This window comes from Sinohyriopsis cumingii, chromosome 11, assembly GCF_028554795.1.
Source record: "Sinohyriopsis cumingii isolate HCF-2022 chromosome 11, ASM2855479v2, whole genome shotgun sequence".
Classification (NCBI taxonomy): Eukaryota; Metazoa; Mollusca; class Bivalvia; order Unionida; family Unionidae; genus Sinohyriopsis; species Sinohyriopsis cumingii.
The window spans coordinates 89,093,364-89,109,848 of NC_142971.1; the positions used below are offsets into that span (position 1 = coordinate 89,093,364).

The 16,485-nt window shown below is 33.9% G+C and overlaps 1 protein-coding gene across 1 annotated transcript in view; it reads right to left on the reverse strand.

Moving 5' to 3' along the window:
* Positions 1-648: 648 nt before the first annotated feature.
* Positions 649-16,485, reverse strand: part of LOC149788944 (E3 ubiquitin-protein ligase RNF123-like) — a 173,108-nt gene continuing 157,271 nt past the window's right edge. The window contains exons 36-38 of the mRNA XM_089975088.1: positions 15,177-15,322; positions 8,257-8,434; positions 649-3,349 (exon numbers count right to left, since the gene is read on the reverse strand). Coding sequence (XP_089831214.1) covers positions 3,217-3,349; positions 8,257-8,434; positions 15,177-15,322 — 457 coding nt within the window. The 3' untranslated portion in view covers positions 649-3,216. The remainder of the gene's footprint in view (positions 3,350-8,256; positions 8,435-15,176; positions 15,323-16,485) is intronic.

The following is a 16,485-nucleotide window of genomic DNA, read 5'->3' on the forward strand; positions in this document are numbered from 1 at the left end:
ATTGCAGACAATGGTTTTCCCAAAACACAAGTCATCTTCCAATTTTTTGTGATCTTCTTTAAAAGTTAGAAATAAATGCAGCTTTGTTTGCCAAAGATTTCATCAATATTCATAGATCATCTCAAATGGTACTCAAGCTAATCAAAATCAGTATGATATTCTGTCAGCCAAAAAACTGAGCATCTTATTCTCCTTTAGCACTGGGTGCAGCACTTTATTAGCTTGGAATGAGATTAATCCAGTCTAAAATCAACAGTAACAATCTTTTATTTCATTTCTTTGGTCCTTTTATGCACCCTAAGGATGCCATGGAAAGAACATTTTTGTGCCCAAGATGACAAATAAAGGTTACTGGCACAAGATTGCAGGCTAGAATGAACCTTGCAATGCACATTTTTGTTGTTCTTTATTATGGTGTCAATACAATGTTATTAAATGCAAAACAAAAAGATCAGTCTTTACCCACCCACCCCACATTAAGTAACTCTTTTTTTTTGGTGATATTTTTTTTTTTTAGAGAGTGTGCATGTGTGTGGATGGATGGGTGGGTGCATGTTCTTTATGTAAAATGCCTGATTTGTCAACCAATGATTTATTATATATGTATCGACAAGTATAAGAAAAAAAATTTAAAAAATAGACCAAATCTGCACAGTATCTGAAATTTTATTCTGTTATGAAGACAGTTACTTCATCACATGAAAAAAGATGCTGACAAAAGACTTCTAAATGTGGTCAAAGACCATTCAAAGCACAAAATAACTGATTCAGTGGTTATATACTGATAAAATAATTCATTACCATATATACTCGCTTAAAAGACAAGTCCAACTGAAAGCTGCACAGACTCAGATTATGCAATGGTAGATCAGGATCTTTGTTGACTGCAGTTTGACTTGACTTACAAGGGACTATATATGATATTTTACAAAAATGGGTTATATGCTCAAGTCAGATACTTTCTATTTTTATTAGTACATATTTCTTATTTCACTGATAAATTAGTATTCTTTGATTATTATGCACTAATTTAGTTAAAGTAATGGAAATAAATGTGATTTTTAATTTTTTGTGTTAATGCATTATTCAAGATTAATATTAACTGCTGTCATAGTCTTTCTCTTAGAGAATTTATTAATGGAAACCACTCGTCTTCAAAAGTCCAAATATTTCTAGCATTTGGGTCATGCTAACTGTAGAGAATTCTCATGATACCCCATAAAATATTTGTATCTGACCCATCAAATTATTTAAGATAATACAAAGATCAAATATAAAAGAGGCAAACTGCATTAATCAAAAGATACTGATGATAAAAAATTATCCACATGGTGTACATGAAAAAGTGAATTTCATTTACCTTTAGATCATAATTTGAAAATAACAACCCTATAAAAATGACACATTTGTAAAACTAATATTTAAGTAAAATGCCAGTGCTTTTGTAAATCTATCACTGATTTAATTTGTAAAACATAATTGCTTAGCAATATTTACATAGCAGCATTTTATTGTCATAAGAATAAAACAGTTACAGCTGCTAACATTGGAACATGGCATCCACACTACATTTATGTTATTTTCCTGCTATTTGTGAGTTTTGGTGACTATTTCGAACAGAATAAAAGGAAACTTGGAGATATGTCATGGGCAGTCAGTTTTGACAGCTACACAGGATCCATCTTAAGTGACTTAAGATGTCTAATCAAATGAGAAAATATCAAAATAATGGCTAAACACTATTGGTCTTAAGAAACTAAAACTCAAAGAGCTAAAAGTTGTATATAATAGAACAATGTCAAACAATAAAACCATGGTTTCAGCTGTGAGATACAAAGTAAACAAAACAAGAGGCCTAAGCAGTGTTCACTCATCTGGCTGACATATGCCAAACAGCAAAACGAAAAAGCAGTTGGCCATGAAATCTGGGCCTGATGAAGTTGACTGGATATGATATTAAAATAATTATTTCAATTATTTATTTTTTTACACATTGTCATTATTTGTGAAATACTGGGAGAGCTTTATGCCACATTACTTTCAAAGTTGGTCAAATTCTGTTCAGCAATATAATAGACAAAGATCTTAAAATTTCATTATATTTTAGTAATGTGGCCATATTTGACAGCAGAACTACTTAATTTATACAAGAATTAAAGGGCCTTAATATAAAAAGGTAAGAGTCTTCTGTGCCATATTGTATCCTGTTGCATGATGTCAAATTCTGTTGTGCAGGTTTTCAAGAAAACTTTCTAAAGGTTTGCAAATTGTTACTAATTCAGGCCATATCTGACATCACATCGCCATCATTTGTATAAATCAGAAAGGTGTTCAAGTCAGGATACACTCTGCCAGATTTAACTGAAATTGGTCACATGATGATGGGTGGTACATTGTGAATGGTTTAAGCTGTACATAAATATGGCCATACCATAAGATCATTTAGCCTTAAGGCCAGATGGATAAACTGTTGTAAAGAGTATATGTTTGATTTTAAAACCATAAAACCATAAAACTGTCATTAACAAAAAAAAAAAAACAGGTTTCACTAAACAAAATGTACCAAAAAGCAATGAATAACTGGGTTCATTTTCACACATTCTTAATAATCTGTAACAAAAAGCAATGAAATACTTGGGTTTCAATTCCCTATACTCTAAATAAGCTATAAAAAAAACCAATGAATAACTGGATTCATATTCTTACGCTCTAATCAGTGGTTCTCAAACTTTTTGGGCCATGAACCTACAAAATATTTGTTATGAGCCTATGACCCTGCTTCCACATTTTGGTTAAGTTTTGCCACCCTCCAAAACAATCCTGGCAACCCTCTATGATCCTGCGGAACATCCTCGTAGCCCAGGGCTTGAGAACCACTGCTCTAAATAAACTGTACCAAAAAGCAATGAACAGTTATGTTCATTTTCTTGCTCTCCATCTTTACAACTTTATAAAAGAACAAAGAATAACTGTGTTCATTTTCTTACATGCCAAATAAACTTAAAGCAATGAACTGGTTTTTTTCCCTACACTCTAAAACAATGTACGAGACAGCTCTGTATAAATAAGTATGCTTAAATCTGAGTTCATTCAATACATATTTTCCTGTTATTCATAGCAGAAATGCATTGAAAAAGCTACTATAAAAGTGATTAGCATGATTATAGATTATATTGAATTAGAAAGTGGGTTTCTGACACTAAAGTTCAACACCCATCATTTAGTGGAACTGTGCCTGGCATGTTTATCTGGAAGGATGGGTTGTCCATGAAGATTCAGAACAGTAAGTATCACCGCTTTGCAAAAGAAACATTCCTTTTTGCTCATCATCTGCTGACTGATACAGGTCCTGGAAATAAAGTAACCATTATTTTCTCCATGTCTGAAATTATCTCATTGTCTTGTAACATGGCTTGGCAGATAAAATGGTGGGTATGATGTTATCTTTAGACTGAAATAACTGTAGCAGGAAAAAAAGACAGTGGAAAAGGAACTGTCTTTTCATTGCATAAGAATCTTTTTATAACAGAGGAAAAACAGCTAAAATTTCAAAAACACATCTATATTTATTCTCAATAAGTTGAGAAAGTCTTATGGTAGGGGCACTATGGGTAGGTTTTTCACAGTCTAACTAGCCATTGGTTGTTGTTAATTTTTAAAGGACCACATTTATTAGAGGCAGGGAATATTTTGGTCCTTAACACTGGGCACAATAGTTTTAATGAAAAAAATGAAGTCACTCTACTTAGAAAACCTCTAAAAGTGTTGATTCTTTAAAAAAAAAAAAAAAATTTGATAATTTCTTAAGAACATTATGGAAGTAAATAACAGTCAAACTAGATATAATACAGTCAAACTGCACATAATACAGTCAAACTACATATAATACAGTCAAACTACATATAATACAGTCAAACTACATATAATACAGTCAAATTGCATATAATACAGTCAAACTACATATAATATAGTCAAACTACATATAATACAGTCAAACTACATATAATACAGTCAAATTGCACATAATACAGTCAAACTACATATAATATAGTAAAACTGCACATAATACAGTCAAACTACATATAATATAGTCAAACTACATATAATACAGTCAAACTACATATAATAGAGTCAAACTACATATAATATAGTCAACTACATATAATACAGTCAAATTGCATATAATACAGTTAAAACTTCAAAATAAACTTTTGTTATTGTTGGAGGTTAATGAAACATATAATACAATCAAACTGCATATAATAAAGTCAAAACTTCAAAATAAAGTTAATTTTGTTGTTATGGGTTTAAGGTAATTACACAGATATGACAGTATATACACCTTTTCCTTGATAACTTGCACAAAACAGGATCCAAAAATGTAGACCATACTATAAGTGAGGGTACAAGTTACCAAGGGACCTAAAACAAAACATCTGCTAGACATTCAGAAAACTGTGTTGCATGATAATGGGTGTGTCAACTGGGCCATTTAATGACTTAATATTCATTTTATTATCATGTCAAAAAAATTTGTCAATAAAGCACTTCTTCTAATAAAGTTATCTGTTATTCTGTTTAAGTTATATTTATTTTCAAAATGTCCAGCGTCTGAAAGATTGTTAATACTATTCCAACTGGTTTCAACATCCATAATGTGTACGAAAAAACATTTGTATATTATGTCACTGCTTTTTGTTTTGCTGATTAGTCTGGTTCCCCAAGCGGTAAGTAATAGTGTAGTGCAAAGCATGGAGTCTATAACGCATGGAACCACACCAACTGTTGATAAATCACCAAACAAGATTCCTTCTTTAAAAAGTTAGCAACATTTATTTCGTGAGACAATCAACTGTCGAAACTCAATTTTTGCATTGTTCAATTAGTAAACTATTGCTGTCATAATTTCACTGCAAGTAATACTGAAACTTTTTTTAATATCATCCTTGAGGATATCTCAAAGTGCCAATTCAGGAATTCTCTGAAACTTGTTACCCCCACAATGGTCCATATCCGTGAAACAAACCTCTTTTTATTTTATTAAATATTCATTCGCTTGGTTGCTTTGTAATCTCTGATCACAATTATGTCTGATTTAATTTAAGGTAGTTTAATTATATTACTTACACAATAACATTTATAACAGTGTTCAACTGATCACATGAAATGAGTTCACCCGATACACAACCGGAGCTTCAAGATCTTAAACATGTAGGATTTGCATGACTTTTAACTTTTCTTTTTATTCCACCTCCTTTATTTGATTCAAAACATGTAATTAATGTGATAATACAAAGGAGTCCAGCTTTTAATTAAGTGCAATAATACAACAAATACTTCCATTAGTCAGATATCAAAACATGGTCAAAACTTAATTAAATTCTCAGAGAAAAGCTCATAGACAGAGCAGTTTTTGTCGTTTGACATTTTATGTTTAAATACGTGAGGACACATTGCATTTATGATGAATACACTTAAAAGGAACTAAATGACAGAACTAAAGCACAAATTTCACTCAATAAGAAATGATTTAATTGAAATTTATTTATTAAACTACTAGGCACAAGTGACATTTTCATTGACCAAAATTTCACTGAAAATCGTTAATCACGGTGTACTAAGAATGTTGTTTGGAAAAAAAATGTAACAAATTATATGACTTCTTATTAAAAGTTGATAATTTTATCATATTGATTAAAATTTCCAGGTCTTCTCTTCATTTTTTATGATAAAACGAGTGATATATCAAAGTTTCAGTTACCAGTTTTGATTGCAATTTTCAAGTTCAACAATCTGGATCGATTGGGGGGTATTTTGGGTTTAAAAAATGGAATACATGCCTGACCCTGCATTATAAATGGGTTCACAAGTTATCAGGGCATGAGTTATCAAGGAAGTGGTGTACATGGTGGCCAGTGTATTTGGTGGAGGAAGAACCCAGCATAAGCCCGGTAAAAACCACTGACCCACAGGAAGCTACTGGCAAACTTTCTCACATAGTCAAGTTGGCCAAGCCCAAGACTTAACTCATGAGGACACAGGTGAGATGTCAGTGATCTGTAAAGGCGAGCACCTTAGACCACTCTGCCACTCAGGACACCTTCAAAATAAGTCATAAACTTCATGATTTCATAAATTATACACACTGTGCTTTGACCACATGAGAGATTACCTCACAATGTCCAGATGAAAAAACTGTCCTGTTATTCATTCTTTGAGATAGGAAAGACATGTATTCTATGTTGGAATCAGCAATCATCAGGACTGCCAAAATCGATAAAAATTATCAAATGGTAATTCATTTGACAAAAAACAATATGTTTAGTGCTTGAAATTTTAGTGGCTTGCCTCATCTGCTGATTTTCCCTAATGCAACATATTTCTGAGGTTGTATAACTGCTATAATGGATACAATTTCTATGCAATGGAACATGTAGGGAATGCATCATTCAGAAAAAAATTTAACTTTATTAGTCTGAACAGAAAATTAGAAGAGTGAAGAGCATTCAAAGACAACACTAGTGAAGAACAATGAATGAATAAAACTGAATAAAAGCCAGATGTGAAAAGGAAAATTCCACAGCATAATACTGTTCCAGTAGATAACTGTACAAAACAGTCTTTTTCAGTGCAGAGTTTGGTGACTGTCTGAGACCTTCTAATGCCAATCAGGTATATGGAAAGTTCAAGTGTACTCTAGCTACAATGTTGTAGCTTCGACATGATTGATCCTATGAATTGATCCTCTAACTCACAATGGAGCAAAGAAAACTACTGTCAAAGACAAAAAGATGAAATGATCAAATATTTACTACTATGTAGAGTTATGTTGTTAGGAAGTTTGGCTTCTGATAAAGTTAATAAGCCTCGAAAGGGTAAAATTAATTGGCATGTTTACATTAACCATCATCTGACTACAATTACAGATAATAAAAGATTCCTGTGGTAATTTGCTTTCCAAAAAGGACCGCTACACCATCTTTGGTTATTCTATGAACTGCTATTTAATGAGCACTATATCTTCTATGACCTATTAGCATGAGCAAAAAAAAATCGAAAACAAATTTTGCCTAACTACAGGAAGACTGTACATGAACTTACTGACAAAACAAAAATATTTGTTGGTAATGGAAAGGTTGTTTTACTTGCAAAGAACATTAGCATGGTAAATGGCCATTTTTGGAATTTAACCTTATAGGAGTGTATATGGATATAAATATTGTGAATATTTAAATTTAGTTGAAGGAGTATGGTATTATTTTAGTAGTTAAATTTACTATTTAATTTATTACGGTTTTTCTCTCAAAACGCTTCAGCTTAAACAGGGATAGTAAGGTACAAAATAACATGAAGGATAAAATCTCTCTCATATCGGGTCATATTTTATTTTGATCGTGAGTTACAATTCTCTCTCCAACTAAACAAAACTGGAAAAAGCATCAGTGATGCACTTTTCTGACTGCGGTTAATCTGAAATAACACATGGTAATACCATTAACATTAATGAAACCGCACGTTACTATCATTTCACACAGCATTATAACTTTATCCTAGCTATAACTCAATAAATTTTCAGGTTAGCATCATTAAATGTAACTAAAAGGACATAATTCATTTAAAATACTTCATCTGGAGCAAATTCATTACATTTAGTTACATTTAACAATCCTAACATGAAAATGTATAGTTACAGATATGATAAAATTTGCTATGTTGTGTGGAACAAAGTGATAAAGATGAAGCTGAGGTATTGATCTGGCCTTGTCTTATACTTAGCATTGATTTATATATGGATGAAGAGTGGAAAATTTACAAAATCTGCTGATTCTAGTTATGCTCTGCCAGCAAATATGGTAAGTGAAAGCCTCATATCTTTACAACAAACTGTACTGAAGAAGTAATGATAACAATTTAATCAAGATGACCCCCATACTGGATCTGACCATCTTCCTTTAGGACCAGTTGCACATTGTAAGAAGTCTTTTAAAGTCACAACAACCATCTGGAAAAACACAATTTTCAAAGATACATTGGAAGTCATGTTGTATGTCAGATTGGCAGCATTTTCAACTAGATATCAAAATAAGTCTTTTAGTGGAAATTCCATGTTGCTACAGACATCATGGTGCCCATCATCAAAGTCAGATTGGCACAATTTTGATTTAGGTCCAACTACACGTGACAAGGTTTTTTTTATAGTGAAAATCCAATGACGACATAATTCACCATTGAGGAAATTAGAAAATTAGAAATTACCTGCAAGACTGGTGGCCACAGGGTTGAAACATAGCACTTTTAGGATTGGCGTAACAGATCGTACATATGTCCTCATCCTTGACAATCTGCTCCTTCCTGACAAATGTCTCCTGCTGCTGCCGAATGTGAGAAATCAGCTGTTGTAAGGCACTTATCTCCTCTGCATTCACTTCTTTGTCTACAAAATATAAAATTTGGAAAAGCATGTATTACAAAAAGTACTGTGCAGAATGCTGTTTTGCCAATTGAGGGTACCAAGATACAATCTGGATGGCAAGCTTATTTACAAACTTATTTCTGAAGTAAAATAAATGATGTTATTATATGCTCATTTTTTCTCTGTAACTTTACACTGTCAGAATCGTTCAGTAATTTATGATATTGCACACCTTCATATTGCATTCACATGCATAAAATAACTGCTTTCTACTGCAAACAGGCAATGGATGCAGATGCCAGCACTTTTTATTTGTAAACAAATCATGTACACTTGTGGAGTAGGCACTTTATGTTTTGGTTGATTAAATTTGTTTCTGAATGAAGTAAAGCAGATGTTTCGTGAACTGCCACATACTAGCTGATTTGGCACATTCCACGTTAACTTTTTTGATACAATGCTTCGGATATAGACTAGCTATGCAGTAGACGCAAGACTGGGTCCTTACAAATAACATACAAGTGACAAGGCATAAACTGTCTTCTTTAGCTGATAAAAAGAATGGCAAAAATATATACTTAGTTTTACATTCTGAATTTCCTCAAAATGTACTTTCTTAGTTTTGCAAATCCGAATTACATGAGCCATCTCATAGGTTCTCAATCTGATTACACCTTTCGAAATTGTACTGTAAATTCAAATATAAGTGCAATCACATCCCCCTTACTGCACTCGAAAGACTTCATATTTTCCTCACATTATGATTTCAAACATTCAATAACAGAAACAAACACATTTGCAGGTGTCAATATGCTTCTCCCTTGCTTCTTCAATCTGATATATTTCATGTGGAATTGTCACGTATAAATCCAGTCCATAATCATGGAATTTTGTATTATCGAAAAAAATACCAAAATCTATTCATTCCAGATCAAATAGAAAAGTTGTTGCTATGTGCATTCATTCACAATATGACTCCAAATTTCAATTTTAAGTAGACATGCCATTTTCTTTCGAAAGTTATGACTAAGTTCAAATTTATCTGGGCAGAGTTATGTGCACAGTAATAATAATAATAATAATAATAATAATTAGGACTTTCTATAGTACCAGATCTTTAGAAGCTCTAAGCGCTTTACAACATTAGACAACACCTATAAGATAAAAAACATATAATGATATGATTACAAAAACAAACACCATGAAATTAGAAAACATTAAAAAACATGCTGAGCATATTTAAGGTAGGAAACATTATTAGGTCTTTAAGTTTGTTCTTGCAGTTGAAATAAGTGAGTTTTGAGAGCTCTCTTGAATGTGATCACTGTGTCTTTGTGTCTAAGTTCAGTGGGCAATTCATTCCATGTTGCTGAGACTGGTATGCAAAAGAATGCTGTCCATATGACTTTGTTTTCACAGTGGGAATAATGAGTATATGATTATCAGAAGAGGAGCGTAAGTATCTTGCTGGTGTGTACACATGGGTGAGGTCGGATAGGTATGTTGGACTAGAGTCCGACAGTGAAATGTAGCACAGATAACAAAATTTTGTGTTTGATTCTGGATCGAATGGATAGCCAGTGAAGGGTACAGAGCAGCGGGGAGGTGCGCTATGATCGCGGTACTCTAAGTATGATCTGAGCAGCTGTGTTTTGAACTTTTTGAAGTTTGTGGAGCAGATATTGAGATGAACCAGACAGAACTGAGTTACAATAGTCCAGTCTTGAAAGTACTAATGAATACACAAGTGTTTTAGTGGCATCAACTGAAAGATATTTGTGAATTGAGCTGATGTGTCTCAGCTCAAGATATGCAGCCTTGCATATGTTCATGGCATGTTGGTGCAATGTGAGAATACTGTCCAGAGTAACACCTAGGTTTCATACTGATTGTGTGAATTTAATGTTGGCGTTGCTGATATTTATTGTTTAAGGTAAAGGATGTGAATGAGAAAGTCTTTGTGTTGTGATCAGAATGGCTTCAGTTTTATCATCATTCATCTGCAGCTTGTTACATGTCATCCATGATTTCACATCAGAAATGTACCTCTCTACACCTTGGATGGTAGCATCAACTTCAGTTGGGTGGCTAGATTTGTATATTTGGGTGTCATCAGCGTACAATTGATGAGACACTGGATGATGATCTATGACAATTGAGAGCAACTGAGTGTACAGAATGAAGAGAACAGGTCCAAGAACAGACACCTGTGGAACACCACAACATAGATCAACTGGGCTGGAGTGTATTCCATTTTGCAGATACAATTTGTGTCCTGTTGACCAAGTAGGACTTGAACCACAGTAAGGCTGTATCATAAATGCCAAATACATGCTGGAGACGGTGAAGTAATATATCATGGTCAAATGTTGTTGTGTAATGATGAATCTGCACTTGTGTACACCTCTCCCTTGATAACTCGCGCCTGGATAGCTCGCGATCCTGCTTATAATGCTGTGTCCGTCTTGGCTCCCGATTTTTTCCAGAGAAAATCTATTTAAAATATCTTTAAAATATGCTGAACATGAAAAAATTACGATAAGAATTGATAAATTAAACTTTGATACATTGCTCGTTTTATCATCGAAAATGGTGATTAATGCCCATAAAAATATAATCCATATTTTGAAATTTGCAAGTTCTAAATAAGAATTAATTTCAGAGATCTCAAAAACGCTTAATTACACGTATTTGGACGCCAATTTTTGATCTGGGACGCAGAAAATCACTGTGGTGGGAGTCCTCCATACGCATGTAATAGGTGCGCGGGAACATTCAAAGATTTGCCGGTCCTGTTTCAGCCACCTGCTTTGTGGGAAAATGTGTTAACTGTGCTGATATTTATAATGACAGAATTCAGTGACTGAAAGACTCTTTGATGTACATACATGTTGCCATTTTATAAGAGTACATTAAAAAAAAAAGAACATGATGCAACAGCTAGGCGGCTAGTTCAAAGGCTTTGACTGGCGGCCGAGTGATAAAATGTACTGATATTTAGTGATTGAATTCAGAGGCAGAAACACCCAGAAAATCCTAGCGAGACCTCTGTTTAAAGATATCATATATTATGTAAGTTTTTAGGATAAATAGTTGTCAGTATACTGTAAATAAACAGTCTGTTGAAATAGCGATCAATGAAAACTTCTGGTAAATGCTAACAGGTGGCAACAGAGAATGAAATAAACACCAATTAAACGTCTTCGGGTGTGAAAGTCACGTTCTAATCCTTTAATTCCGTTTCAGTGTAAACATTATAATCACAACATATTCTGTTCATTGAAAACATGAAAAGAGTCAATCAACCATCACATCGAAACCCGTGAGTACTTCTGTGAGAACCTAATTACATGCCGGCTTTGTTTTGGTCAACAACTTGGGGAAGTGTCTGTTGCATTAAAAAAAAAAATCGATTACAAGAGACCTGGGGTGCTGGATTAAGGGTCTTGGAGCCGCCTTTGACGTAAAGCAAAACAGTAACAGAGACAGCGACGATGATAGTGACTTCGAAGGTTTCAGTGAACCTGATGTCATTAATGCCGAGGCTGTTTGGGAGAAATTCATACAGACTCATGGTCCTGAGATGGGTGTTTCTCTTGATGATATGGAGGAGTGGATTTGTGCTGACAATGATTGCCCCACAGCCAAATACATGTCAGATGAAACAATAATTAATTCTATAATGAACAAATTTGCAGCAGAAGACGATTCTAACTGGAATCACTGTTGAAAGTGATGCAGACGCAGATGTTGCTACCCCCACCCCCCTGCACAGGAAGCAATCAAATATTTTGATATTGCCATAAGGTGACTGGAGACCCAAAATGTTGACTACGTAAAGCTCATGCAGTTGAGAAATCTGAGGGATTTTGCTTGGCGGCAGCGAAACCAAGGAGTAACACACACAAAAAAATTAACTGATTTTTTCAAAAAGTGAATTGCTATTTGTCAAGCGTGGCACAAACGGCAAGTATTGACTTCTTCTAATTTACTTTGTTTTAAATTTGTAAACCAATTAAATATGTTAGTACTGATTAACCCTTGCTTTTTGTTTTGCATTTTACTTCTATCGCATTCCAATATATCTATCTTTCGTTCGAACAACACTGTTTCTCGAAAATAGTCGATCTTTTGTACATATAAAAAACGTCTAATTTGGATCAAACAATAAAACTAGAATGTATCCAATTCAACATAAAAATTAGTGACGTAGTACACAATGTGTGAATTGGTACACATGTTAAGCGAACAGAAACCATGTGGAATAATGTTTTCGATGATTGCCTCAATATACTGTAATTTATCCTGAAATTAATGTTGCCCTATGAGGAAATAATAAAGTACACCGTTATGAAGAGATATTTATTCACAGTTAATTTCAGCATGATTATAAAGTGAGTATTCAACAGTATAATCTGCCTACCCCCCCCCCCTTATTTTTCCTTTATGTCGTCAATCACTTTATTGGTTTTGGGCTTATTTTATAGGTCCCTCGATAACTCGCGCCTCACTTATAGTGTGGTCGATGTTTCTGGACCCCGATGTGCGTGAGTTATCGAGGGAGTGGTGTATTTAGTTTGGAATATGGCATACATTCAGTTACTTCGTTTCTTGTAGTGTATTTTGTTAATATAATTAAGCATTAGGTAGAATAAGAAAATGAGCATATAATAAAAAGGTTATTGCATTTGTATGAGAAAATATGAACTCATTTTGTCAGATGGATATACTGCACTCCCAAGGTCATGCAGTATTTACATCCGAAAAACTCGTTCATATTTTCCCAAACAAATGCAGTAACCTATAAATACAATTATTCTTAACACTTATCATGCTCACTCATCCAAATTAACATCATATTACATACAAATTTATAACTAGAAAGAAGAATAAAAAGGCACAATTTGAATCGGCAAATAATCCTAATAATCAGTAGGTAAAAATTGGAACATTAGTTAGAAAGCAAATTTCATGTTTTAGGCATTATCTGTCTTTCATATGCATATATATGTGCTTAATAATTCATACTTAGTAATTTAACAAATTTAGCTTCTTACTATTTCTTTTGGCATTAATTGTGTATCTTAAGATCTGATGGTTAAGTGAAAACTACCCAACACCTAACTTATCCTACCAGACTGAGACTTAATCAGTGAGACTTTAATCATGACTTTCAGAAAATGTGTCCCATGGCAAGATTAAGGATGCATTTGATCATATGGTACTATTAAACTGAGTGTTCCAAAACTGCCAATAAACCATGTATTTGTTTATTTCATGCAGACAAATCAACTAAACATACAAAAAGAATTCTTTCAATGAACTCATTTATGCAAACTATTTCAATTCAAGCATTTAGTCCAAAGTTGTCAGCGTATTGCTCCCACTGCAAACAATGAAGTGTAATAGTATTTGATCCCTGTAAACTGTATCCTTGAAAACATCCATATTTAATCTTGGTCACTAACTCTTTTAACTCTAATAATGCATTTAAAAAGGAAGGATTAATATTTTGACAATTAAGACTATCTGGTAGTGTACCATTTGTACTTACTTATTAGTCAAGTCAAATGGCAAACAACAAAGATGAAGTTCTACCAGAGCGTAATGGGAATGCAGATCAGGGTCTACGTTGTTTTGTTTTACTGATTACTCCTAACAAACTGCACAGACCCAGATCTGCCAGTCCATTATATAATGGCAGATCTAGGTCTGATGCAAATTTGATCTGGCAATCAAGATCAAATTATTATGATAATTATATTTTTGCATACCTATCGATTTTCAAAATAAATTTATAAAATCCCAAAATGTAACTGAAACAAAAACTGTTGAACATTTCAATCTTTCGGGTACAAATTTCAATTTAAGTTATAACTAATTTTTTTGGTTCTGAAAAGCTGATGTGCACATGGACATCAATTTTATGCATAATGCATAATGTGTGTGTAGCAACATTCACTCTTTTTCACTATGGTTAGAGCATCCGCCTCAGATGTGGGAGGTCTCGGGTTCGAACCCCGACCAAGTTAAACCAAAGACGTACAAAAATGGTACTAACAGCTGCCTCGCTTGGCACTCAGCATTAAGAGGCTAGTGTTAGGACTGGTTGGCCTGGTGTCAGAATAATGTGACTGGGTGGGACATCATGCTATATGTCTGCGGCATGATGCCCCAGTGCTAGACATCACTATAAGAGAGGTGAACATTATGCAAGGTTACATTATAATTCAGATGAATGAGTTCAACATAAATGAGGTTTCACCACATAAATCTTTAACAAGACACATGATTACAACAGCATGTCCAGTCAATGAAATACCGTATATACTTGCTTATAAGTCAAGTCAAACTGCAAACAACAACAACCCTGACAGGCCAGAGTATATTGCGATTGCAGACCAGGGCATATGTTGCTTGTGCTACAAACAAATGGCACAGACCCAGATCTGCTGGTACATTATGCAACAAAAGATCTGGGTCAGTGCAGTTTGCACTTGGTCCTGACGTATAATTGAGTTTATATGGTATGCTGTGGCATTTAACTATAAACAAACAAACTCTGATACTGGAAATGTGGTATCTATCACAGCAATTAGCTGCTAGGCACCAATCTGTTTTTTCTTAAACCCCAAAAATTAACCCACACCATGGATAGTATTTGCTGATATCCCTCTGATGCAAACATAGGAAACAGAAAATAAATGGAATTAAGTGTGTATCATTGGATAAAGATAAGTATAACAAACTTGATAATACTCACAATGACGGAAGTCAAAGACCCTGTCCTTTAGACTGTCTATATTATCTATGGGCTTTTCACTCGTGACCTTGGCACCCAGCATAAATTCCAATGTCTTTAAATGAAAACTATGGTCAGACAATAAGGCAATGGTGGCTTGAGTCTGGCTGCAAACAGAACAACCATGAAACTTTTGTTAAATAATATTTTCAGATGCATGCTATGAATTGTTCCAAAATATTAATTTAACAGACATTATATCTCCTAAAAGATGAATAAGCCATAATTCACTAAACATCTCAAAACTTCTTCTTCAAATGTAATTTTTTTTAATCTTCTTTTTTTTTTCTTACTGCATGGTTAGAAACAATTATTTTTCACAGAACATTCAGCATGCATCGTAAACTAAAACAGTCATGAGATCTTCTATATTTTTAAAAATAAGTCTTGAATAGCTTATTTTCATAAGAAATTTTGAGGATTTTACTCTTTCTTTTCAAGATTCAAAATGCTTTGATGTGGAAAATTTCAAAACAAAATAGCAAATTTCTATCCTGTCAAACATCTCTACTTCTGAAATTAATATTGTATAAAATATACTGAAAGCAAATAAACACAGAAAATCAATTTGAGAAGAATTTTGAGAATTTTTGTGAAACCAGGGTCAGGCTATCAACCAATTTAATAGATACTCACTTTTAAGTCAGATTCAGCTTCATATGGTATAGAACCAAATGTGCCATATCATAATGTGCCTGCAGGTCTGGGTCTATACTGTTTATTAGAACTTAACAGTAGAACAAATGCAGACCCTGATTTGCTATATCTGGTCTAACAGTTACCTACAGTCGATTAGTCTCAACATCTATTCCCATTTCACTCCATATTTCCTCTATAAAAGTCACGTATACATGTATTAAACAATCACTTGCTTTCAATGGCAATGAATCCCTTAACTTCTTGTTGTAGTTGTTGTTGTTGTAGGGTTTAATGCCATTTTTCAGCACATGATAGGCTATGCATGGCAGCCAGTTTTAATGGTGGAGGAAGAACCCGGGAAAACCCCGGGAAGAACCACCGACCAACGAGAAGCTACTGGCAAGCTTTCTCACATACCCACATTGGCCGAATCCTACACTTGAACCCATGCAGACAGAGGTGAGATGGCAGTAATCTGTAACGGAGAGTGCTTTAGACCACTCGGCCACTCGGGGCCCCCATATACTTAACTAAAATCAGGTTTCTTACTGGTTAAAGATCCCATTCAAATATACTGTAAAAATGAAGAGTCTGTTTTTCCCAAAGAAAGGCAACATTTAGGTAAAGACAT